The sequence below is a fragment of the Ciconia boyciana genome, chromosome 13, assembly GCF_034638445.1.
Source record: "Ciconia boyciana chromosome 13, ASM3463844v1, whole genome shotgun sequence".
In the NCBI taxonomy this organism is placed as follows: domain Eukaryota; kingdom Metazoa; phylum Chordata; class Aves; order Ciconiiformes; family Ciconiidae; genus Ciconia; species Ciconia boyciana.
In genome coordinates, this window is record NC_132946.1 from 774,088 (window position 1) to 799,378 (window position 25,291).

At 56.0% G+C, this 25,291-nt stretch overlaps 1 protein-coding gene across 1 annotated transcript; it reads left to right on the top strand.

Annotated features, from left to right (window-relative positions):
- Positions 1-9,474: 9,474 nt before the first annotated feature.
- On the top strand, positions 9,475-24,616 carry SCNN1B (sodium channel epithelial 1 subunit beta). The gene is made up of 13 exons (XM_072878065.1): positions 9,475-9,675; positions 12,757-13,075; positions 13,964-14,384; positions 15,692-15,885; positions 16,734-16,837; positions 17,308-17,471; positions 17,928-18,035; positions 21,212-21,329; positions 22,056-22,131; positions 22,321-22,378; positions 22,665-22,726; positions 23,620-23,695; positions 24,158-24,616. Exons 2-13 carry the CDS (start codon positions 12,765-12,767, stop codon positions 24,521-24,523), a joined length of 2,058 nt encoding a protein of 685 aa, XP_072734166.1. The 5' UTR covers positions 9,475-9,675; positions 12,757-12,764; the 3' UTR covers positions 24,524-24,616.
- The last annotated feature ends 675 nt before the right edge of the window (positions 24,617-25,291 follow it).

Consider the following 25,291-nt stretch of genomic DNA (forward strand, 5'->3'; position numbering starts at 1 on the left):
CCATCCATACCCCAGCTGGCCGAGGCACCGCCGCCCCCAGCCCCACGGGCTGCAGCGGCCGGGGGTGTCAGCCTGGAGGGGTAACGCCGGCCGCCCTGGGAGCGAAGGCACGGCCGCTCAAGGCTGCTCCCGGCAGATGCAGCCGGGCAGCACTGACAGGGTTAAAGGCTGCCCGGGCCCCCTTCCCCCTGGGTGACATTGCAGTGGTCCACAAACAGGTTTGGGAGTGAAATGCCTCATTAATGTAAATGAGGCTGGGGAAAGGCATCTCCAGCACATGCCGATGGAAAACCCTTTCAGGCTCTGAGTCTCCACTTGTGCCCTGCAATAAGGCACAGCTCTGGGGAGGCCGGGACACGGCTGGAGATTGTCGATGTTTTAATTTTACCCTTTCACCTTCAGGGCAGGGTGAGCCAGCTCCGTAACTATCAGCATCGGGAGGTTTCTCCTCCAGACACCCACGAAGGGGCTCGCAGGGCTACGGCAGCTCTGCTGCGGCTGTGTTCTCCACTCGGACCCGCCAGGAAACACCCAAGTGAGGGGCTCTGTCCTGCGAGAGCCCACCTGTGCCTCCCGCGCAGCCGAAGCCCCGCGCTCTGGGAGGTGGGTGCTACCTCGCCAGCAGCAGCCGCAGCTGCCACCAGACCCCAGGAGCCCGTCGGGGACACGCTAAAGCAACAGGCTTCTTGGCATGACTGCCCTCTGCTTGGAGCCGCGGCCAGAGAGCCCCAGACCAGCGCTGCTCCTGGGGCTCACACTGGCTCGGGAGGCTGCGGCGGCTGGGTGTGCGATACGGAGGGTGCTGGCAGGCGGGTACTTCATTGTACAAAATCGTTGCTTGGCTTGGAAGTCCCACTGCCCGTCTCAGGCGACACCGCAGCGGTGAGCACTACGTGGCCGGAGCTGGGCAGCTCTCTGGAGCAATTCCCCAGCGCCAGACACCAGGTCTGAGCCATCTGAGCCATCTGCTCAGCGCTTTGCAGAAGCGTTCCTGAGCAGCCTCAGCCCCAGGAGGGTTTCCGACAGCCGGAGCATCCCCAGCACAGGCCCAAGCCGTAGCAGTGCCAGAGCGGTTTCAGGCGAGCGTGAGTCAGAGGTTAACCCGCGATTGCAGCAGCTGCCCTCTGCAGTGACATGCCATGACACGGCTCCGGCACTAATCCCGACGCCGGCATCTCCCTGCGAACAGGACGGACCGGGAGGTGCGGAGTCATCACTGATTCCCCACGCCTCCACCGGCACATGCGGATAACGTCGTCAGCAGGGCTGGGCAGGCAGCGCTGGTGACGGCTGACGAACCCCGGGAAGAGTGAGAGTTGGGGCTGAGTGTGACGGATGCCTAAGGAGGGGAAGGAGAGAAGAAATCCCAGGCCAGGATGGGCAATCCCATCCGAGGAACCGGACTGCCTCCTGCGCAGGGGAAGCCTGGAGCTGTTGCTCCGGCTGTGGGGCAGCGCTGGTCCCAGCTCTCCCCGCTGCCTGCCGACACCGCCTGGTGCCCCACGCCATGCTGGCAGCTCAATACCGCGCTGCTCCCAAGGGCAGCGCTGGCAACAGCCGTCTCCTCTGCCAGACACCCAGCGCCTGCGCGCCAGCGTGCGCTTGCCAGCCCGGCGCAGCCGGCCCCGCGAGCCCCGCGAGCCCCATGCACGCAGCGGGCTCTGCTCAGCCGCTCGCTAGGCGGGGGCTGCCGGGCGTTGAGCTGTGCTTGCCGGCCTGCGGCCACACGATCACTCCCAAAATGAGCGCTGGTCTGCAGCCCTCAGCACGGCACACGTGGTGCGCTTGATGCTTTCTGAAGCAACGGCACAATTATCCAACCACATCGCTCCTGAACAGCTTTTCTCTTGGGACTGATGCTTTCTGGCAGCAAGGGCACCCCAGTCCCTTGGGGATTTTTATGAAATCGCTTTCTCCATCTGTCCCCGTCTTCCCAAAAGCAAAGGCTCTTCTCCCGCATCCTGCTCAGCCCACTTACCCGCTCATCCCACTCCAGAGCACGAGGGGTCATCCCACTCATCCCACTCATCCCTCTCCAGAGCAGTGGGGGCTCAGGACGCCCCAGCCCCAGGGAGCTGGGGGTGCTGTTGGGGGCGGTGGAGGCAGTGGTGGCAGTGGTGGCAGTGGTGGCAGTGCCAGCCACCCCTGCGGCGCAGGACGGAACGCCACACAGCAGCTTCCTGCAGCAGCCGGCCACGCTGCACCGGGGCTCTTCCCTTCGGCCCAGGGGAGAGCAGCCGTGGGCTCGGGGCGCTGACCCGGCAGCCGTGCCTGCTCCCCGGCCCAGTTGCAACACAGCCCGTGGTATAAACAGGGAAACACACCCGCCCTCGGGGCCGCGGACGACATGTTCCTGGCGTTTTGTCCTGTCTTGTAGCATCGCCCATGCTTTGGCACTTTGCTGTGACACTCCCGCACCGCCTTGTCTGTCCCTGTCTTACACTCCTGCCTCAGTTTCCCTTCCAGAAGGAGCTGGGTGGGAGCCGCATCCCCCGGGGGGCCAAGCCTCCCCACACGGCCGGGCACGCAGGCAGGCTGCCGGCCCTCGCAGCTCTCCACGCGCGCTCCCCCAGCGCCGCGCCCCGTGCTGCCCCGACGGCATTTTCGCCCTGGCAGCCTTGCCGTCAGGTGGCGTTCCCAAAAGCAGCGGGACGCGAAGCGCAGGAGGGGACGCTCGCCAGCGAAGCCCCTGTCAGGCCGAGTGACACGAACCAGCGTCAGCCCTGAGCTGCTGCCTCCTGCCCGCCTGCGAGCGAACCTCCAGGCAGCTGAACAAGCCCAGCCCCATCCGGCATCCCGACAGGGGATCACTTCTGTCTCCTTCCACTCATGCACTTGGCCCAAATATATTTCTAGAGATGGAAAAACGTGTGCGTTCACTAGTTTTATTCGCCTGCAATTGCTTCGCGGGGATGCGATCACCGCGAAGCGTGGCAGAATGCAGGTACTGGCCAGCGCCGCGGTGAATCACCGTTTTCACAACGCCTCTTGCCGCAGTACCGTCCTCGCTTGTGTTTTAAGACCTTCTCACCCAAGTTTACATAACGAATCCTGAAAGGTACAACCTGTTCTCCTAGGTAATCACAAAGGGTAATCATCCCTCGCTCTTGTCTTGTTATAAAAAGTCATCAGTCACAAAATATTTCACATTTCCCCCAGAACATGGGAGAGGACCATAAAGCACCGGCCCACGGGGATCTTTACGGTGCTCCATGGCGGCTGGTGCCAGGCTGGCGCTCCCTGGCCCGCACCGGGCCAGCGCGGCACCCCCGGGGCCTGAGCCCACCCGCAGCTACCGCATCCTTAGGCGCCGGAGTCACGGCAGGCTGATTATTTTTTCCAGTAAACTTCTACGGCAGAAAAGGCAAATGAGCGCAACTAATTCCCTATCACACCAATCAGTTGCGGAGCGGGTCTGGGGAAACCCCACCGGTGACACACCGCTGCTGAGCACGCAGCCTGCCGCGGTCCTGCGCCGAGAGCCTGCTGGGCTTCACCCGCACCGAGGAGCGCAGCCTCGGAGGGGCCAGCCGAGATTCAGTTCCCAATGTCCTTGACGCTCGGGCTGAAGCGAGCTGCGTCTGAGCTGGGTTTTGCCCCGTCCCTCCCGTTCCTGAGCCAACAGCTTGGCTCGCAGAATTGCACAGAGCGGTGGTACCCACGCCGCGGCAGCGCGAGCCCTGGCGCGGACCGAGCCCCTCTCCGCCAGCCCTGCAGCCAGGCCGTGGCCGCCGGCCGACCGTGCCGCGCCAGGCGCGCAGGAGCCGGGCCCGGGGGGGCCGCTTCCCTCCCCTCTTCTGCTGCTTGTAAAACAAAACCAGTCTCGGTTTTACTGCCTGATCTTTGTAACGCAAACAGAGGTCAGTTAAAAAGGTTTTATACGCAGCGGTTACCGGTGCAGGTTGGCTGGTGAGATGCTCGCTATCATTTGACTGTGATTTTACTGGTCACAACTGAATTACTCTATTTTGTTTAGTGACAGCACGTCTCCGAAAGCGCACCCGACAAACCGAGCAATTAAAGTGCTGAATGAGCCTGTTTGCACGCTGCGTGAGAACGGGCGATGCCCGGCTTCCCTCGGCAGAGCGGAGCCGGAGCAGCCTCCCCGCTGCCGGGGCTGCAGCGCCGACCACCAACACGGGGTGCGCGACGGTGATGGGGACCGGCGCGCTCCTCCCTGACGGCCTGCAAACCCCAGAGCTGTCCGACTGGAAGCCAGGCTGCAGACGTGACTAATATTTCGCACGTACATCTCGCGGCTCCTGCTCAATGGCAATCTAATTAGCGGGTGCGGGTGCGCTGGCGGTGCCTGTCTGGCCATCACCTGCGCTGTGCCTGCGCTGGCCACGCCGTCCTGGCACCCGCGCCGGGAGGGGGCTGCCCGGGAGGGGACTCCTGCAGAGGCCGGGCAGGCAATGTGGGACAGCGAAGCCACGGCACCTCTCCCGTTTCTGGAGCCCAAAGAGCCTTTTCAAATCCTCCTGAAATCCCTGAGCACCGAGGAGTGACCTCGGGTCTGACGGCCGCCACCGCAGCAGCGCCGGGCTGGGACCCCCCACCGGGACCTTCCCCCATCACCGTGCCGAAGGGCGTAATTTGGCCGAAAGCAATGCAGATTTACACAGAACCAGATATGAACGAGTTCTGTGGTTTTTCCAGTGACCTGAACTCAGCCCTGCCAACAGGGCTGTAATCTGGGGGTGATTTCCTTCCTGCAGAGCTGACCTTGGGTCTCTGCGTCGGGCTCTGCCGCAAGCACCTCTGCTCTTCTTCGTCTTTACATACAGGCCTAAACACCAGCCCAGAAGCCTTCTCAGCCTCCTTTGTATCCACTCCAGTCACCATTAAAATATTTTCATTTTACTAAATAAATTTAGGACCAGTTGATATTTTCGAAACGCTACAGCTCAGACCGCTGGTGCCATTTTCTGGGCTGGTGTATCCAGTTTCTCAGCTGTATTTAGCTGCTGTCGGTGGGGCATCACGCCAGCACAACACCCCAACTCAGAACACAATGCCTGGGGTGCAGAAGAGCTTTCCACAGTGTTTTTCAGCTGTATTTTTAGCAGGAGGTTTTTGCTTATGAAATAAACTTTCTCATGAAGCAAGTGAGAGAGACAACGCAAAGTCAAGCCGAATTCAAGGTCATTTGGCTTCGCTGGCTTCACAGCTGATGTTTCGAACCACTGAACAAATGCAGCCTGCTCTATTTTCAGCGTTCGAGCTGCCAGTGCTGGTAACATTGTTCTCCGGGGAAATAAGTAGTGATAGAAGGGCAATTATTTTGACAGGACAGAGGTTAGAAACTGGGTAAGTCCTGGTACTCGCCATCAAACCTGTTCGTTCTAGCTTCACTTGGAAATACTGTTTAAACACAATCCCACATTCCACTTCTGACATAATGGTAGGAGGTACACTTGTGCAATTTAAAAATAAAAATCCCTTTTGTTCCCAAACGACGAAACACGGGGACATTTGGGAAAGTCTGACCAAGTCCTGATTGAACAAGAACCTGTGATTACTTTTCCTAGCAAGAGGCAATCGTTACCTTTTACAATGCTTTGCTGCTCTGCGGTGATTTATAGTTCCAAGGGGGTTTATACACGTTTACTGTTCTGTTGTGAGGAGTTAACATCTCCCACAGTCGCTCAAGATGCTCAGGGTTTTACCTCTAAGCCGTGTTTGCACAGCAATGCTCAGGGATCCCACCCCACGGCACGCAGCGCGCTGGCCCCAGTGTAGGAAAATACAGAAAACAAATGGGGGGGCATGGAGTCTCCCCAGCCCCCCCGAGGGATAATTACGTCATCAACAGGAATCAGCGTGCAAGACACGTAAGACAGAGATTAAGTCATAAAATGCAAAAGCGCATGCTAACCACCGTGAAAATCGCAGACAACCGGGCTACGAGCGTGTTCATGAGGGCACCCGGCCCCGTCCGAGCCACTCGCCTTCCGCCCTCAGGAGCAAATAGAAGAGCTGCTTAGTTTTTAAATTTTGGTGTCATTTTATGGAAGCAGAGTGCATTTCTCCTGGCAAGAGCTCGTCACCCTTCAGGCTCAGCCGGCCGCTGCCACCGAGGCAGAGCTCTGCCCCTTCTATTTAAGCATCAACATCCTCTGTAGTCCGCGCTGGAAGGCGCGCGGTGTACAAAACACTGCCAGGAAAGCCTGCCCAGCAGCGGCCCGCTCGTAAACACAGCTGCTCAGGGAGACGTTTTTTAGAAAAAAAACCCCTAAACTATAAGATCTTCTGCTTCTTTAAAGAAAGATAACAAGATCTTTTAAAAAAAGGATTATAAACCTGTTTCGAAATACTCGCGCAGTTCACCTGCAGTTATTTCATCCGCGTCAAAGGCCTGCGGGGGCTGGCGGGCACGAGGGAAGCCAAAGCAGCGAGGTGACGGCCCGGTGCCGGGGACATTTCAAACCGGACCGAGGAACGCACCGTGAACCGCTGCAGCGCAGCAGGACAGACCTGGCCCTGCTGTGAAACTCTGCCTGCACCTTCTGCACCACGGCCCGCATCCCAGCGATGGCCCGAGCGCTCCTTCCCCCAAGCGCGCCATTCTAATAGGGCTTATTCTTCTTTTTTGGGGGGGAAAACCAAGGATGGGTGCTCATCTCTTAGCAGCGGGATGGAGGCACAACTTCCTCGGCATCTTGTGGAGTGGGAGGTTTGGGCCGCTGCCCCCGGTGCTCTCTGCGGGGCCGGGGTAGGAGCAGCAGAAGCGGCTGCGGTTCCCGGGGGGTGTGTTAGGAGGAACTTAATTAAAGCAAGGGTTCAACCAAGCCCGGCCGAGCCGCCACTAACCCGGCAAGCCTCTCCGGCGGAGGGGAGGGAGGGTTCAGCTGCCCGGCCGGGAAGTGCCCAGGGGCGGGATGGGGCGGGAGCGGGGCGGGGAGCGGCGGGGCCGGGCGCGCTCGCAGCGGGGAGCGGGGCCGGAGCGGCGCGGGCGGCAGGTACGGGGGGAGCGGGGACGGGCGGGGGGGTCCCGGGGAGGGGGAGCGGGCCCCGGGGCTGGCCGGGCCCTTCGGCCCCGAGCCGCCGCCGGAGGGATGCCCGCGGGCGTTCGCCCGCGGGCATCCCTCCGGCGGCGGCTCGGGGCCGAAGGGCCCGGCTCGGTGGGGCAGAACCCGCGTGGGCTCGCTCAGGTGCCAGCACCCACACGTCCCTGTGGTTTTCCCCCTGCTTCTTGCAGTGGGGGATGCGGTGCGAAGGCCTAATGTTGCTTCTAGAGCGGGGAGAAATAAGGGGAGACCTTTGTTGACTTTTTTTTTTTTTTGGGGCGGGGGGGATGAAAACCTTTCCTTCGGTCCCCGAGTCTTTCCGCACGGGTGCGGAGGTGAAGTCAGCCGAGCTTTGCGTGCTCTGGCAGCAGCGGTGCGGGGTTTCGCGCCAGGCGGGGTGCGGTCAGGTGCAGTCGTTCCTATTTAACCTCCGTTGACACAAGGTTTTCTTTCATGTCCCTGATAAAAGGTATGGAAGCAAGCCGCAGCTTTCTGAATATTTCCCCGTCCCTTCCCTTTGTTGTGGGCAATGTGCCATCCGGCCCGGGCTGCTGCCTCCCGGTGAGGGCGGAGGATGCTCCCTCTTCGGGACGCCGGCCTTGTTGCGGAATACGGGATCTGCGGGTGGGGAGGGAGCTGCTGGGGGGTTCTGCTCCTCTCACCTTCCAGGAGTCACGTTGTTCGTTGCACAAGCAGCAGAGCTAGCTCTCAGGAACGTGACCTTACTGGCACATGAAGGAGCAAGGCTTGTCATCCTCCTCCGAGACAGGGACGTGGCGGGGAACACAGGCTTAGGCAGGCAGGGGAAGAAGGGATGGAGCGTCTAACGTGCGGTACAGAGAGCCAGGCAAATGCTCTCTAAACTTCCGGACGGTAAACACTCGTCGAGCGCTGTACGCGTGCCCGTCGGGATTAGAGACCCGGAGGTGCCTGCGTGGATCGGGGCGGCCGTGGGCGTCTGAGCCGGCCGCTGCGTGCGGCGGCCGCTCTCTCTTCACGCACAACAGCAAGGCACAGCATCTGCTGGGCACTCTGAGCCCGGGCTCAGGAAGGGCTTTCAGGAAGGGCACATTACTGCTCCACTTTTCTTGTTCAACTGCCAACCTGTACACTTCTGATGTCATAAAAATGTTTCCTCTAATTTGCAAAAATACCACTAGGTAGCATAAATGTCTTCTCTGGGGAAACAAGGTCTTTTCATCAAGCTCTGGAGAAGATGGCAGATGAGCAGCGGGTGGTCAAAGAGGACTGACTGGTGCCTGTCCCAGGAGAGAAAGTACTGAATAATTGCAATATCAGGCCCAGCAGCGCTGGGGTGGTTTTGCAGCCGAGGTACCACCCTGGAGCCTCCAAGAGTGTGCTGAGTTTTGCTTATGTCTCTATTTCCTTTGAGTGGCAATTGCCCTAGGAAAACCCCAGAGGAGATTCAACACAGTCACCACAATCATTTCGTAACGTGGGAGTCTGATCTCACCCCTAAGGTGGAGGAGTTTCACCTGGGATGGTGCTGGGGTGATGCAGGGCTGGACTCGCGGCTGCTGGGGGAAGGTGAGGACACCTCCGTCGCAGCACAAAGCAAACCGCGCTAGAACCAGGCGCAGGTTGCTTTTGGGGCGGCTTCGGTCATCGCAGGCATGCGGGTACTGCCAGGAGAAGGGCGTGTGGCACCCTGCGCGCCGCAGGGGTCCTGTGGCCCTGGATCCATTCCTGAAAGTCATTTTAGGTGACAGCAGCGTGCTGACAAGGGGCAGCCCAGCGCTAAGCACGGCAGGGGGGTGGCGAGGGAAGCAGCGGTGGTTCCCTGGAGAGGGTGCAGCACGGGCTGGCGAGGTCAGTGCTTGCAGAGCACGGCGCGAGCTGCAGGCGCCGCAGGGACCCTCGGGGCTGGAACGCAGCAGTAACGCACTGCTACAGCTCACCTGCAAAGGAGACGAAGCCAGTTCTTATCCACACATTACACACCGGTCCTGCAAACGGAGCGGTGTGACAATAAAAAATGCAAAGGAGGAAAAGGAGTGGGGGAGCCTAACGGGTGCATGTTCGCCTTCCCTGACCAGGGCCTTGGAAGTGGAGCAGCCAAACAAGAAATAAAACCAGTGAGCGGCAGCCGGGAGCTGCCAAAACATCCAGGCCCTCGAGCTTCGCACGCTGTGCGAGTAACGGGGGATTTGAGGGCGGCAGCAGGGACAGATTTTTGTAACCGTGAGACTGCCGTGCGTGCCACGCACCAGCAGGAGCTGGGCTGCGTGTCCATCCAGGGGGAAGCACCTTCTGAGTCCCCAGCCCTGATCTCCTCAGCTCCTGTCCCACCGCAGCCCCTGCTCCCTTTCTCCGGAGGGGGGTTTGGGAAGGGGTGACGGTGATCTGTGTGCCGATGGAGGGTAGGTCTTGTTGTCCCTCATTTGTCACCCGTCTGCTCCAGGTACAGCCCGCTGATGGGGGAGAGCAGGACAGGCTCCAGGCTGGCACCCAAATCGGTACCAAACCCCCTCCGAACAGCTTCGGCGTCCGAGCACTGAGCCTCTGTGCCCGGGGCAAGGAGCCCCCCAGTAACAGGGGCTTTGGCTTCCGATCGGGCAAGGCACCTCGCACAGAGTGGCACAGAGTGGCTTTCAGCAGTGAGAAAGAAACAAGCAGTCCGTTTGGAAATATTCTGGAAATAAAGGTAAGAAGAAAACTATTAAAATGAGAAAAAGATTGAAAAAATGTCATCCAGGTATGGTCAAGCACAGTTTTTGCTTCGTGTCTTTTATCCAACGACCTTCCATGTGAAAGCACAGCTTATGCCTAAAGGAAGGGTAAAGCTGGGTCTTTCGCTCTGCTGCCATGTTAAGATGTCCCCTGCAAAACCTGTGACTGTATTGCCAGCACACCTTTGTTAACTTGGCTTTTTAATTTGGGGATCCATGTGTTTTCATGGCAGGGCGGGGATGCTGCGGGCATCCTGCATGAGGCAGCTCTTCCAGCCGACCCCGTCCCCATCCCTGTCCCCGTCCCCGTCCCTGTCCCCGTCCCTGTGCCTGTGCTCTCGCTGGCAGGTGCCCCGCGGGACCACAGGACGGAGCAGCGCTTGCAAAGAACAGGGCCAGTAGCTTTGACATTGGGAAAAAATGTCCTGAATGAGTTTAAAACACATCTAAAAACTAGTTTAATCTTATTTTCCACGGTGTGGCTTGAGTCTAACTTAAAAATGTGAAAATGCTGCCCTTCAGCACAGCGTTTTTACGGTTGGTGAGCTGAAAAGATAAAGTGAGCTGGAAGCACTCTAATCTTTGCTTAAGACTGATTTAGAGCTGGTTTTCCTTTCCCAGCGCAGCATCTTCCCATTGCTCTCGCTAGCAAGCATACCATGACTTTGCAAGAGCACTCTCAGGGTAGGTGCTTAAATGGAAATAAGTTCAAGGTGGAGAACAAGCGTATCAATGACTCCTGCAAAGCCATGAACAAAGATAAAGCAGCATCAAAATTAGCCATTCAGTATCTTTACCTTTACTCAGATATGAAAGTAGAGCTTTTACTTTGCGTGTGCTCCTGAAACCGTAAGTATGTGTCTCAACATTGCCATCGGGAGAAAAAAAGCTAAAATTCAGCCTCAGGAAACAATATAAAAAGAAATAATAACTTCTTACAGCAACGTCAGGTTGAGGAGCAACCCACAAAGATCTGTACAAGCTGGGATCCCTGCGTGGCAGGTCTCGGACTCTCGGCAGGAGCCCACGCGCTGTGTTTGGCCGGTGCGGTCTGTAAGCAGCAGAGCAAACAGAGGCTGCAGGGCATGCGGCCAGTCAGGTCCAGCCGGGCTGGATTTTGCCCAGTGCAGTGTAGGTGTGTTTTAAATTTTAATCTAATCTAAATCTTTTATTGGATTTCTTAAAAGGTGGAAAATATTTACTAGTTTGCCTTGCTAGTCTCTCTGGATTTAAATGTATTTTGACGGTACCGTTTTATAAAGCCGAGACCAGTCTGGAGGCTGTGCCTTGAGATGGGTTTGCGCTCACACCCGGCAGCAGGAGGCTCGGGCAGAGCGGCCGCGCACGTTTCACGTCTTCCCTCCAGCCGCGGGTAATTAAGCAGAGGCTAAGGTCGTCGCTCCTGTTTTCGTTACAGTCCTGCCCAAAAGCCAACGAGCATCTGGTGCAGTGTAGGCTCCTTCTGGGAATAAACCCTTCTGCAGGCCGCTGTGGGTGGGAACCTCTGGGGCACCAGTTCACGGAGGACGAGCTGATGATGCGCGGGGGGGTTGGGGGTCCGGGAGGCCCCGGGGGTCCAGGGGGTCCGGGAGGTCCAAGTCCCAGGACTCGTGTTCCTCGGAGAACAGAACGCTTTCAGACGAGAGCAGAGCCTGCCCTCAGATCTCGGAGGACGCAGCCAGAGCTGCTTCTTTCCAAAGCAGTCTCCCATCGAGACCTCACGGTGTTAGGCTACGTCTAACATCACATGGTGTGCAATGAAAATCATCGTCTCTCTGCATCACGGAGGGAGGCATCATAAAATCTATTGGGTTTATACTTTTATCAAACTCTGTATATACTACCCAGGAGATTTTGCAGATCTGGCCAATAAATCAATGAATCAGTATTACTTTTTTTTTTTTTTTGAAAAGTAAGAAGGCCGCAGTTGCTCCCGCTCCCCAAGAGGCCTCTGTGCGCACCCTTCAGCTTCCTTTTGTACCTTCGGTAGCCTCTCTGCACGTAACTTTGTGTTAATCGAGTTTCTGCATTGCTGAGTACTGCTCATTATTGAAATACTGCTGTATTATTTCAGCACTTTTTCTTCTAGAATGCTGAGTTATATGCAGCGTTAATCTTTAATTTTGTTCTCCTACAGTTTAAATCTGAAAAATGTTCTAAGCAGCTGACTCGGGTTTGTTTTGAAATCCTGCCTCGGGATATTGAGATTTAGAAACACAAATTCTCACCTTAAAATAGCAGCACAAAATGTTCTATTTACTCACAATATGAATGTAAAATATGCAGCATCCCTCACGTGAGCAGTGGACGCATACCGATAGTATCTGAAAGACAAAGGAATTCGGTGGAAAAAACCAATCCGTTGTCCTTCCTCTGGCGGGCAGCAGCACTGAACGGCATTCCTGGTCCTGGGAAAGGTGCTGCTGGTTCCAGGTCCTCTTCTCCTGCCCCCTCCAATAGCTGCTGCGCTGTAATACTTTTTACTTTTAAGAAAAACCATCTTAAGCCCTCTGTTAGCTTGGCCACTAGACACTGTTAGCCTGAATGCTACCTGAAACCAGCTGATGTCTGTACTGCTTGGTTCATCTGGTTGGCAAAGGTTTCGGACGATGTCGGAGACATACCGGTTTGCACACAAAACTCCGACTTCCTAAAAAGTTGTCTTGTTATTGCCTGCGACACTTGCACAGCCCGGGGGCCAGTACTCTGTAAGTCGCTGCAGGCACGGCCACGTCCAGCAGGTCCAAGTCACTTAACTCTCCCAGGGCCAGAGGGGACCCCAGAAGGGACACGACAAACATTTGCCGCTTTTGGAGCTGCAAAGCACAAACCTCCCCCTGGTACCCTCTCAGGAGGTGAGGGGCTCCAGGCCATTTCACTGCCACGGTGCAACCCTGCAGAACATCTGCTCTGAATTTCTCCTGGGTTGTAAAACCGCGGCCGTGCCATCACATAGCTACTCCGGTTCCGCTTTGCTGACAATACAAGTACACGTGGCGTAATGCAAAGCTTGCCTCTCCACATGGCTGGTTTGATGTCTTGTCTCCCACTTGCAGACGGCAGCATGAACCTGAAGAAGTACTTCGTTCGGGCGCTGCACCGCCTGCAGAAGGGCCCTGGCTACACCTACAAGGAGCTGCTGGTCTGGTACTGCGACAACACCAACACCCACGGCCCAAAGCGCATCATCAAAGAGGGGCCGAAGAAGAAATTAATCTGGTTCTTCCTAACGCTGCTCTTCGCGTCTCTGGTCTTCTGGCAGTGGGGTATCCTCATTAACACCTACCTCTCCTACAACGTCACGTCATCTCTCTCTATTGGCTTTAAGACCATGAAGTTCCCAGCGGTCACGGTCTGCAATGCCAACCCTTTCAAGTAAGTTTTTCTTCACCTAATTTACCCAGTCGTGCTGCAACACCCTCAGTTATATGGCTAGCGCAAGGTACTGTGGATCCGTTCCTGTCTCCGGTATCGTGTTAGGAGCATCACTGGAAATGATCCTTTGACTCCCCAAGTGGCACTAAAAGCCAAATAAAGGAGGACAACATAAAGGCGAACGGCTCGGCTCCAGAGGAGGGTTTGTGTGCCTGCGAGTTTGCCTGGTTTTCCTTACTGTATCAGTTAATCTAACGATGGTCATTGCCTCCCTGTAAACTTTCCCTGTCTCAGGGAAAACTCGAAGTTCAACTCGCTTGTCACAACCAAGATCAGTCTCTCAGTCTTTCCCCACAATTCCTTTCTTTCTCCTTCCTCGCTGTGAACGTACCTCTTATCGCTTACGCTCTGGCCATTGAGAGCTGGTTAAACAGCAGCATCAGCTGGGAGCTGCAGTGGTATAGCTAGATCGTCATTTCCAAGGAGTAACTGATTTTTGTTAGAGTCGCTTCGAATATATATCCGTGCAAAGGTGTAGCCCAAGGCAAGGTGCTCTCGACCGACACGCAGGAATTGCTTTGGTGTTTTTTCATCTCTGCTTGCTAGAGATGTTTTGTGTAAACCGTAGTGAATTACTGAAATACAACCAATTCGGTTCTGCACTGACAGAACACAGTTCACCACCACAGCACACTGTTTATCCTCCCGCTGGTTTTCTGCCCGGTTGCAGGCTGCTGGGATGCCCGTGTCCGAGCTGGCCGTGCTCTGCACAGAGGCTCCCATCATTCTCCAGAAAATTCTTAGGCAGCAATCCGAGGTCCCCAGGAACGAGCTGCCGCATGTCCCCACTGCCTCGGCACCGCCTGGTAACCACCCTTTGTCCTGCAGATACTCAGAGGTGAAGCATCTGCTGAGAGAACTGGACAGGCTCATCGAAGCGGCGCTGGAGAGGATCCTGCAGCCCACACCGGGGAACAGCAGCGAGAACACCTCCCCGCCGCTCGACCTGGGGCTCTGGCACCAGATACCCCTGGTCCTCATCGACGAGCATGACAAAGACAACCCCGTCATCCTGGACATCTTTGAGAGCAACCAGACTGCTCTGGGCAACCAGACTGCTGGGGGCAACCAGACTGCTGGGGGCAACCAAACCGCTGCGGGCAACCAGACTGCTGGGGGCAACCAGACTGCTGGGGGCAACCAAACCGCTGCGGGCAACCAAACCGCTGCAGGCAACCAAACGGCTGCTCCACCTGCCCCAGCCAACGCGACATCGGAAGAAAAGAAGTACAAGCTGGCGGTGAAGCTGGTGAGAGGGGTCCCGCGGGAGGCAGCCGGGAGGGGCGAGGGCTGGGCAGCGCTGGGCTGGGATCCCCGGCAGGGATGCAGCGTGGAGATCGGCGTCTCCTCCCCACCAGCTGCCCGCAGCCGCTCTGCCTCGGGGCTCTGGTCCGGCTGCGCCGGGGCTGGGGGCTGCCCATGCTGGTGGCATCCTCGGTACAGGGCAGTTTGCAAGTTGTGGCGTGTTATGTCAAGGCTCCAGGGCTGTTTGCTTGGTTTTTTGAGGAAGGCAGCACAGAGGTATTTTAAGATGTTTTTAAATTTTTTTTAATCTGTTTTAAAAACCAGAGGGGGGTCTGATCCCCTGCAGGTTACGCAGCCAGACGTCCCGCTGAAGCTGCTGGATTTCTGTCCATGGGGCCTGCAGCAGGATCATACCCTAAATATACTTCCTTAAATGAGAGGAAACCCAGCAAGGAGCTGTGTTAAGTTAGTCCATGACGAATGTAGGTAGCTGCATGCCATCAGTAAGATCAGCAGGTTCCTCATGGAAAAAGGGACGGGCAGCGGTAGCAGCCTCGCACTGCATCAGAGGTACGGAGCGGATCCTGCCAGGGGTCCGGCAGCCGCTGGCGAGCGGGATGCTGGAGACGCTGGGCAGCAAGGGGCAGTAACCAAGTGTGCACCGCGGCGGTCAGTGGAGTCTGCCCGCAGCGCAGAGGACAATGCCGTACGTCCTCTGGGGCCGCCCGGCGCAGCCCTGCGGCAGGCAGAGCCAGGGCTGAGCCAGGGCTGAGCCAGGGCTGAGCCAAGGCTGAGCCAGGGCAGAGCCAGGGCAGAGGTGCTGCTCCACGCAGGCTCCCCGCTGCTTTCACCTCTTCCTCGGGTCTGGCACCCAAAATGCCAGGGAGAGGCTGCGGCTGCTGCCCCTGCCCCTGTCCTCGGCGCAGAGGCACATGGGGGTCTCACGACCCCCCACCCTCTGCTCCCACCAAGGCTTCAAGGACCTGCCTGACCAGAGCTTGGAAGCTGGGGCAACTCCAGCCTTAAAGAATTGGCCAAAAAGTGGCGTTTTCTGCAATCCTGCGGAGGTAACGCTGGGACCGATGGAGAATCTGCCCAGCTGGGATACCCCCGGGGAGGGACCCATCCCCAAGCACATGCGATGTGGCAGCCGGCTCCGCAGCTCCGGCCGGCCGTCCCTCCTTCGCTCCCCGGGAGCAGCAGGCAGGGCTGGCATCCGGCCGAGCGCGCAGGGAGGGGGTGCGTGCCATACGTCCCTCCTGCCGTCCCCGCCGCGGGACAGGCTCAGACCTGCCTGCTGTGTGTCCCCAGTGCAGCCATCAGGGCTCCAACAACTGCACCTACAGGAACTTCACCAGCGCGGCGCAGGCGGTGACCGAGTGGTACATCCTGCAGTCCACGAGCATCCTCTCCAAAGTCCCGCTGCACGAGAGAATCAGGATGGGCTACCAGGCAGAAGACATGATCCTGGCGTGTCTCTATGGGGCCGAACCCTGCAACTACAAGTAGGTGCATCCCGAGCTCCCTGCCCTTTTCTGTCACATCAGGAACGGTACAGGACACTAAAGGCATGACAGCTGCCTTCTTTTCTCTTTTTAAGGTATATATCAGTTAATAAAGAGACTTCTGCTGGTCCTTAACTCTAATGACATTTCCCAGGGCATTTCTGGATGTAATAGTGGATGAAACAGGGTATTTTGGGATAGTGCTGGCTTGAGTTTTAGTTTTGGATGGGCCGTTTTGCTTATGACATATCGAGACTAACAGCATCGATGGGACCTCCCCAGGGTATCTGGTGATAAATAACCAGCTGCCAGCCCAGGTGCTGAGTCAGCGTACCCCGGCACAGCAGTGCACCCCCCCCTTTTTACACAAGGCTCTGAGAAATGCATTTGAGCCATCGTCGTTTCTTGTGAACGCCATATTTATATATCCAGTTTTGAGAAACAGGAGTGCACAGCAGCACCCCAGGCTCCCGCCCCTTCTGCAAGGAGGGCAGCAGAGGGTTGTTGTCAAAGGACAAGCCGTAACAGCAGCCAAAGCCTGTTGCCACAGCTCAGATCAAGCAGTTATTTCTCTCGTCTGTATGACAGACGATTCCTTTACATTCCGACCCAGCGTTATCCCCAGTGGCTGTGTCTCAGTACACACCAGTACCTTGCTTTGCTTTTTTTTCAACAGCAGATTGATTGAAATTATATCAGCTGAAATTTCTGTATAGGCATTCTACAAATAAAGCAATTTAAAGTGAATCCCAGACCTAACCACCAAGCACCGGTCCCACCAGATGCATTGTTTTATAACCCTTTAGTCCTCCCCGAGAGTCACAGTTTTATGTGCATGATTCTTCCAGGAATTTCACCCAAATCTATCACCCAGACCACGGTAACTGCTACATCTTCAACTGGGGCATGGACGAAGAGGCTTTGAATTCTTCCAACCCCGGAGCTGAGTTCGGTAAGAGAGAGCTCTGCTAAGAAAGCAGGAGCTAAAGGAGTGAAGTGCGGGGAGTTATTCTGTCTCTCAGTGGCCATTTCTGTCAGATAGAACAGATTTACCATTTCTGTGTCTCTGGAGCACTACAGCAGGGAGTAACGGTTTTCCAGGAGGGGATAAGCCCCCAAAAGGGAAACGTACCACGTAGAAACAAGTACTGTGACTACAGATGTTACTTCGCAGAAGTGTAACATCTGGATAGCCAAAATATCTGAGGCAATGTCTGAATATTCACTCAGATATCTCCATCCCGTGCGTTCGCCATCATGCGTATTTATGCACCTGCAAGGCTGACGTGGCAGCCAGACCCTGGCTCTTCCCCCACGGACGGAGATTTTTGTGTGCAGTGAAAAGAAAATAGATTCCTTTTTTCCCTAAAGACTCACATTTCGATACAATTCCTGTTCTGAGTGTTTTGTCCGGTGTCCCAGGGCTGAAGTTAATTCTGGACATCAGCCAGCAAGACTATATCCCCTACCTGTCCTCCGCTGCCGGGGCCAGGCTCATGCTGCATCAACAGAAGAGCTTCCCCTTCCTTAAGGACCAGGGCATCTATGCAATGGCCGGGACGGAAACCTCCATCGGCGTGTTAGTGGTATGTGTGGCATTCCTCTAGAGCAGATTGTCTGAGAATAATGTTATCTGATGGGACTGCAACCAAGTTTGTTTTAAGTCTTGGCTGAACTGGCTCAAACCAAAAGAGTCAAGGTATACGCTAGCTGTGGGCTGGAACACTTTATGGAGACTTTTATGTAACTGTCCTGGCAAAGTGCTTTATTGAAGCCAAAATATTGAGCTCAGGTCATTGTTCCCTCTTCCTTCAGCATGTCAGAAGGTGCCTTGCTAAAACATGCTGCTCTTGAACACCCCCATCTGCCTCGATCCGCCCCGGGGAACGGGCTGCAGCTCCTTCAGCTCTGCTTCCTGCGGTTCCTTGATTTTTTTCAAAGCCAGCGGGGAATACAGGAATTGCAGAGTCTCTAGACACGGGCACCAGGGACCTGGGGAGGAGCGGTGACTGCTGAAATTTGCTGTTTCGGTTTTCTTTCAGGATGAACTGGAACGGATGGGCTATCCCTACAGTGACTGCACCATGAACGGGTCTGATGTCCCTGTAAAAAATCTCTATAGCCAATACAATACCTCCTACTCCATACAGGTAAAACACGTTTTTAAATCAAACAAGGCTGTTTAGGAAAAATGTCAAAGCAGTTAAAATCTTTGACCAGCATGCAGGATTACTGGAGCATCAGCAATGACAAAGTAAAAGCGTAACCTAAACACGGGACCCTTCTTTTCTGGTAAGAAACCAGCACTTGACTCTGAATGCTCAATAGCTCCAGGTTTGGAAACGATCCCAGTGGATCCAGTGGAAATAACTGTGTATTGCAGGAGCAAGACCTAACGATGCGGGTATTAACACTTGCATCGAAAGATAAGGAGCGTTCCTCTGGCAGGCAACACAGTTCAGTGTAATCTTCAGTTTTCGTTCTCACACCAAAACAGCTCATACGGCCGGGAAAGGGCATCAGCAGTTTTTCTTCCCTTAGCCAGGTATGAAGTTTGTTTCATTTTGAGAGGGATGAAAATGGTCATTTCTGTCCTTTTCTCAAAAGCCGAAACACAGCAAACCCCCAGGATCTCTGTTGTTACTCGGGACCCTGCCACGTGCGACCTAACAGCAAAGTCCTAATTTGCAGACAAAAAAGCAAATATTTTTACCTCCACGTATGAGCGCGGTTTAATGCTGGCCCTTTCCTCGTACCCTGTCGCCTCGGAGCTCGGCTCCCCGAAGCGGAGGGCTCCCGCTCATCCTGAAAACCAGACGAAGTGAGAGCAGGGTGCGCCTGGGCCCCTTGGCCCCTTAAAACCCGCTGCTTCTCCATTTCCCCCCCTTTTGGCTCCCCGAGCAGCCCCGATTGCCATCAGGCTCCGGTCGGTCACTGCCTCAGCTCGGAGGGCAGAACCGCAGCCCCGGCCAAGGGCACCTCGCACCCGCGTCCCGCCCGGCCTCCCTCCCTGCACTGGTTTCACTGGGAGGTGCTGGGGACCGCTGGAGCCCCAGGGTGACGGAGCCGGGAGGCAGCTCCCCTTCGGCGCCGGGGAGAGCGTCTGAAACGGGCTGAAAGTCCCAAGAGCTTTGGCTAATGCCGGGTCCTTCACAACGTGGGAAACACCGGGAAAAGACTTCTTCCAGAGCGCCCAGTTGGGAGCGGAGCTCCCCGTCCTGCCGGGACCGACCTGCTCCCGCAGGGCTGCCGGCACAGCGCCGGCCCCACGCTCCTCTGCCCGCTGCCCAGCTCAGCCGCAGGAGGCCTCAGAGCGGTTGTTTCTCCTTTAGAAAGAGTAACTGCTCATGCCATGTCATTACGGCAATTAATTTCTTTTTCAGCTGTGAGAATACCTTTTTTTCCCTCCAATTTCCGTGCTTGGCTGAAATCTTTTAATTGTAGGTAGATCAGCCAGCAAGGGGCAGGCTCTAGTCATTACCACGTCCAACAGGCGAACTTCCCTAAACTCACGGGGCGACGGAGCGATCGCCGTAGCTGCCGGTGCCGGCGGCACCGGCACAGCAAAGCTGCTCCGTCCCCAGAACCGCAGGTGCCGTCCTGCGGCGTGACCGGTCACCGCGGCTCTGGGAAGCTTTTGCTGGGACGTTACGGTGACACTTCCCAGGGGACCCGCTGGCTCCTGCTGCTCGGGGCCGTCCGCAGCACGGCTGCTGCGCTCCGGGTTTTAGCCGCGGCGTTGCTCAGATGTGCAAAGCGGCTCGTCTCTTGTGTACACGAGTAATATTTATCCCTGACAGGAGGGGAATATACAGGAGGGATTCCTCTCCTGAACACTCCTGCTCTTTTTAATCCTTTTCTCTTTAAGGGAATTAAGTAATTTTTCACCCTGAAAATGCCTGCTTGGTTTGTATAGGAAACGGAGAGAGACCTTTGCCTTTTCTTCACTTTAAAATTGGGATGAGAAAGTTGAGTGTTTGTAAACCTTGAATCTGTAGAAAAATATAGTGTAAACATTAAGCACTGGTTAATTTGTAACAGGCTATGACATGAGGGAGAAGCGTTCCTGCAGGGTGAGATCTGGCAATAAGGAAAACATCAAAACCATTTTGGGGGTCATTTACAAAAGCCTGAAGAATACACCCCAGACAAGTGGGAGGGCTTTGGTCCAGCAGGGTTTTTTATATTTCTGCCTTTATATAATTATAACAATTGGATCACTTTACCCTACTTTTTAAGATGCTTGTATAACGTTTAAGCAAATACTTGAAAGGATTGCATTATTACTTAAAAGCTGCTGAATGCTGGCTGGGGTTCTACGTCCACATAATTCACGTCAGCTCAGAGACCTCGCAGCAGAATTGGGCTTTTCCATCGCTCCCTGATGGCAGTGAACTCTGTAAGCGTTTTGTATCACACAGAAATTCTCTGGTTGTTCTACCTAGCTGGAGCTGTTCAATTTAATTATCTTTTCATAGACTTTGTTATTGCTTTGTGCACTGTTTCATCCAGAATCCCACTCCAATCTCGGATGATTAACTTCATGCCTCGCCGAGCTAATGGCAGTGCTGCAGCCCGGCTCGCACGCTGCCGAAGCTGCGGCTGCAATCCTTTCAAGGAGAGACGCAGATGCACAGATAAGATAATTCAGATTTCTAAAACCTGCTCTTTATGTTGAAGTATTTTTAGAGTCCTGGCTTTAAAGTGGAAACCAGCCCTTTGTCAGTTTGTCATGTAAAGCCTGGAGACAACAGCAGTGTCTATAGGTGTACAGAACATTTTTATTCCTTTTTGGAAACTCCGTATTGCTTCCATGAAGCCCTAAAATAGTTAAGAAATGAGCAGTTTCTTGTGCAGCTGGGAGCAGGCACTGAGTTCCCGTCTGCTCCTGCAAGGTGCCTTCCCCACGGGCAGCTCACAACTAGGACGTGCCTTAAAACCTCCAGGAGCAGCAGTAAAAATACATCGTAAAGAAAACCGTAACTGCAGTGCAACTCTACACACGGCAGCTTATCCACCCGCCTTGTCTCGCCGCTGTAAAACCAGCGTCACTTGTGCCGGGCTTCCAGAGCCTGCCGCGGTGCCTGGCGATGCTCGGCGCACGCTGGAGGATGGGGTCACGGCATCGCGCAGGGACAGGCGCTGGCAGCACCCGCTCCCGCTGCGCCTTCAGCCTCTCTGTGCGCAGCCACAAAGTCAGCTGTTCAGTGCAAAAGAGAGAAAATACCTCGGAGCCGAGTAATTCCCGTAGGCAGCGTAGACCCCAGCAGCATGGAGGCGAGCAGGTTCAGCCCGCGCCTAAGCAGCTCCCTGTTCCTTTTTTCAGGCTTGCCTGCGCTCTTGTTTCCAAAATCACATGATTGAAATCTGTGGATGTGGTCACTATATGTTTCCTTTACCTGAAGGGGTGAATTATTGCAATAACGAAGATAACCCAGGTTGGGGTAAGAACGTGAACAAAACTAATTGCGCAGCCTGCCCGGGGTCCTGGCGCGCAGGAGGGGCGGGAGCGGACAGGAGCTTTACTTGTAAATGCAAGAGGTGAATGGCTTTTGCCTATGGAAAGTCTCCCCGTGGCCGTTCGGGTCAGTGCCGGGGAGAAGGGGCGAAACCTTGGTGCCGGCCGCGGGCTGGGGGTCCTCAGCTTCCGCGCTGCCCCAGGGCAGGGCTCTCCGGGACGGCTGGCTCCAGCCAGGGGAGGTAACGGAGCCCCTGGGTACCAAAGGGAGGCAGAGGGGCAACGCTCCAGGCCTCCGCGCCTGAAGGGTGCAGAGACGAGCTGGCCCGAGCGGGGGCAATGGGCTCCTGCAAGGGTGCGCAGAGGCGGGGGCATCTCCTGCTCCCCACGGGCGGGCAGAGACGGGCAGCACGGCTCCGCACGGGCAGCTGGGGCAGCAGCCGCCCTCCCACCCCGGCAGCTGGCCAGGGCTGAGCCAAAACCACCGACTCCACAGAAACTGTCTGCAGAAAAAAAATCTTCTTAATTTGTTATTAAATTGTCCAACCGCTTTGCCTGAGCTTCTCAAGGCAAGGAAGGCTAGAGGGGAAGACAGCAAACCTGTGCAGCAGGTCACACCTAAATATTCATTTTATTAAATGAAATTGATATAACCCAGTAAGCGGGGTCCTTATCTAAAGAGGTGCTTTGATTTTTTGTTTTCACCAAACAGCATATTGCTATTCATCACTGAGATCAAGTATAAGACACAGACAGATTTGTATTGACTCTTGTAAGGAAACGTGCAAGTAAGTACACAAGCCACGTCTGGCAGCTGTAAAGGTGGAGGGGATCCTGCATTTCGTCTCCCATCAATTCTGACCTTTCTAGAATGGCAGTCAATCACGCGGGGCTGCTTTTCTGCATGAGACCTGAAGTTCCAGCGACTTCAGAGGAGAGGAAACTTCTGTACCAATGCTCCCCTTTCCTCTCCCTAGCGACACGCAGTATAAGATGACCATCTCCATGGCAGACTGGCCCTCTGAAGCTTCGGAGGTAACACCGATTTCTTGTTTTGAAACACTCATTAATAATTACCTGTTCTTAGCCACATGAATCACGCAGTATTTTCAGAGCTAATGTCCAGGTAGCAAGTGCCTCTTTGCTAAATTACACATTTTCAGCGTGCAGACAAACCCTGGTGCCAGGCATGAGAGCGGAGGAGGGACAGCCCCACGGCAGCTCCTCCTCCCGGGGTCCCGCAACGCCCTTGGGTTCCTGCCCCGGCAGGCGGCCGGGGAGGATGCTTCTGCTCAGCTCTGAATAAATTTTGTTTTCCTAGGACTGGATTTTCCATATTCTGTCTTATGAAAGGGATATGTCAACAAATGTGACTCTGGACAGGTAAGTGACAGGAACAACCACTTTATCTTCTCTATTGAGCCTGTTAACACTGGACTAAGGTGAGCCTTGGCGATGGGCCAGGGCACACGTGTGCTAATGCAAAGGGAGGACAACGTCCGGCACATGTCTGCCTGGAAGATACATAAAGCAAATCTGGAACGCGCTTCACGCGTATCCCCTGCTCTCCATAGTGACAAACGGGGTCAGACAGCCGTGAGTGAAGTTAAAATCGACGCTAACTGCAGCATTCCTAATCAGTCGCCTATAGAATCTGGAAGCTCCGAAGCTGTGAACTGCCAGGGTCCAGCTCCTGGATCGTAATGGTCGTCCCTCCATACTTACACGTCTGAATCTGCCAACAGCAGCAGCAGTAGGGGGGATGCACCAAAATTAGGGCAACTGCTGAGTTACCCTTTGAAAACCTAAACCCTGCATTAGTAGGAAAAGAGGAGGTATTTTCCCCAAGGGAAAAAAACTAGAGAGTGAGGACACGGTTTCACAGCTATCGGCTGATCTGTTCGCATTAAGCCCCCTGTAACGCAGTCGGTCGCGACGCAGCCGCTCTGTGGGTGCACACAGGAACGGGAGGTGCAGAGGGGCGATGGCCCCTCTAGACTAACCAGGGCAGCTGGAAAAGGGAAAGCAAACAGCCCCAAAGAAGCTTCCAGGCGTGCAAGTGCTTCCCAGGAGGAACCTCAGAACCGCGTCTCTCTTCCCTTCGCAGCCAGTGGCACTTTTTAACTTCTTCCACGTGCCTGGCAGAAGTTTCGGTGGACGCTCGTGAGCAGCTCGGGCCGGGCTGTGCGCAGCCCTTCCCGCGGGCAGGCGGTGGAGCGGAGGCGTGGGACGCCCGCAGCCCAGCTCTGTGCTGAGCTGCCGTTTGTCCCTTACAGAAACGGGATCATCAAGCTGAACATTTACTTCCAGGAGTACAACTACCGCACCATCTCGGAGTCTGCCGCCACGACGGTGAGTGCCCGTCCCTGCCCCTCCTGCACGGCGCCCGGGGAGCAGACACAGGAACGCGTCACCCCGGACACACGGGCAGGGCTCAGCTCCTCAGGGCTCATCAGCCCTGTCCGGAGACGCTTAGCGGGGGTCTTGCCTGGTCCCTTGGTGCTGCTGCTTCACGCGTCCGTGGCAATGAAGCGGACGAAGCTGCCTCCACCGGCCGGTTCGCGGCCCCCGGTTCGTTCTTCCCCCCCACCTCCCGTCCCCATCGCCAGCGCAGGGCAGGTCACTGAGAAGCGGCACCAGGGAGCGCAGCCCCGCAGGGCAGCACCGCAGGCGAGGGACTCGGCAGGCAGGTCCTGGGGGGCAGGAGAGGCAGGGGCATCCCCCGGCTCGGCACCAGCGCACAGGGTGATGGGCAGGGGCCGATCAGAGACCAGGGTCCGCTGCCTCAGCTCACTCCTGCTCTCCTCCCCGCAGATCGTTTGGCTGCTGTCGAGCCTGGGAGGCCAGTTCGGGTTCTGGATGGGGGGCTCGGTGCTGTGCCTCATCGAGTTCGGGGAAATCATCATCGACTCGCTGTGGATCACCGTTATTAACGTGATCAGCTGGTGCAAAGGCCTGAAGCAGAAGCGGGTGCAGGCGCGGTACCCGGATGCGCCCCCGACGGTGTCGGAGCTGGTGGAGGCTCACACCAACCTGGGCTTCCAGCACGAGGACGCGGGTGCCCTGCCCGGGGACGAGCCGCTGCCCCCTGAGCCCGGCACCCCCCCGCCCAACTACGACTCGCTGCGCGTCCAGCCCCTCGACGTCCTCGGTCCCGACAGCGATGCAGAAGCCGAGTGAGCGGCGCACCCCGTTACCTCCCACTGGCTGCCAACGGCAGGCTGCCATTGCCGTGCTCAGTCTGCCGCTTGCTGAGCGATCTTCTACTCTCTATCAAAGTCAGGAAGGAACTAAAAAGCCCTGGCTGTCCTCCCCTCCCCGACTTAAAGTGTGGACACTCTGTCTAATAAACCCTGTAATAAATCTCATAGAGTCGGTGTCAGGCTCTGGCTTTAGTACGTAGAGCTGGTATACATTTCTTCCTAACACGCGGGTGGGAAGCACTTCCTAGCGAGAAGAGCGGGGCGCGGGCAGCTGTGAAGGGCTGCGGCCGGGATCCGAGGCAGGGCTGCAGCAGCACCGGCAGGGAACAGGGAAAGGACCGCGGGGAGGCAGGCGGTGCTGGGGAGAGGCCAGGACGTCCTGACAGTGGATGCATGGCCCTGGCCCACTGGATGCTGAGACATGGCACAGCGGGTGCTGCGGCTGTGCTGCACCATGGGTCGGACCCTTGGGTTGGGACCCGAGCTACTTTTGACTTCTGAGGTGGCGGTATTTCTACCCCTGAACAACTACCATGGAAACCGAGCGAAAGAAAACCATCCCTTTGCTTCTGGACCCGCGGGTGCTCTGTCTGTGCTTGCTGCTCAGGGTTTGTTAACGCTCACACTGCAGGTGGGCACGGCTGATAACGTGTGTTGGAGATAAATACTGCAGCCTCCATAAAGATTTAGGTGTGGGGAGGAAGTGCCAGGCCACGGAACAGTACCACTCTTGGCAATAAATAAA

Coding starts and splice junctions, on each gene's coding strand:
- SCNN1B (XM_072878065.1), top strand. CDS start 12,765: ATGAACCTGAAGAAGTACTTCGTTCGGGCGCTGCACCGCCTGCAGAAG. Junction 14,385..15,691: donor ACAAGCTGGCGGTGAAGCTG/GTGAGAGGGGTC, acceptor GTGTGTCCCCAG/TGCAGCCATCAGGGCTCCAA. Junction 21,330..22,055: donor CGAAGATAACCCAGGTTGGG/GTAAGAACGTGA, acceptor TTCACCAAACAG/CATATTGCTATTCATCACTG.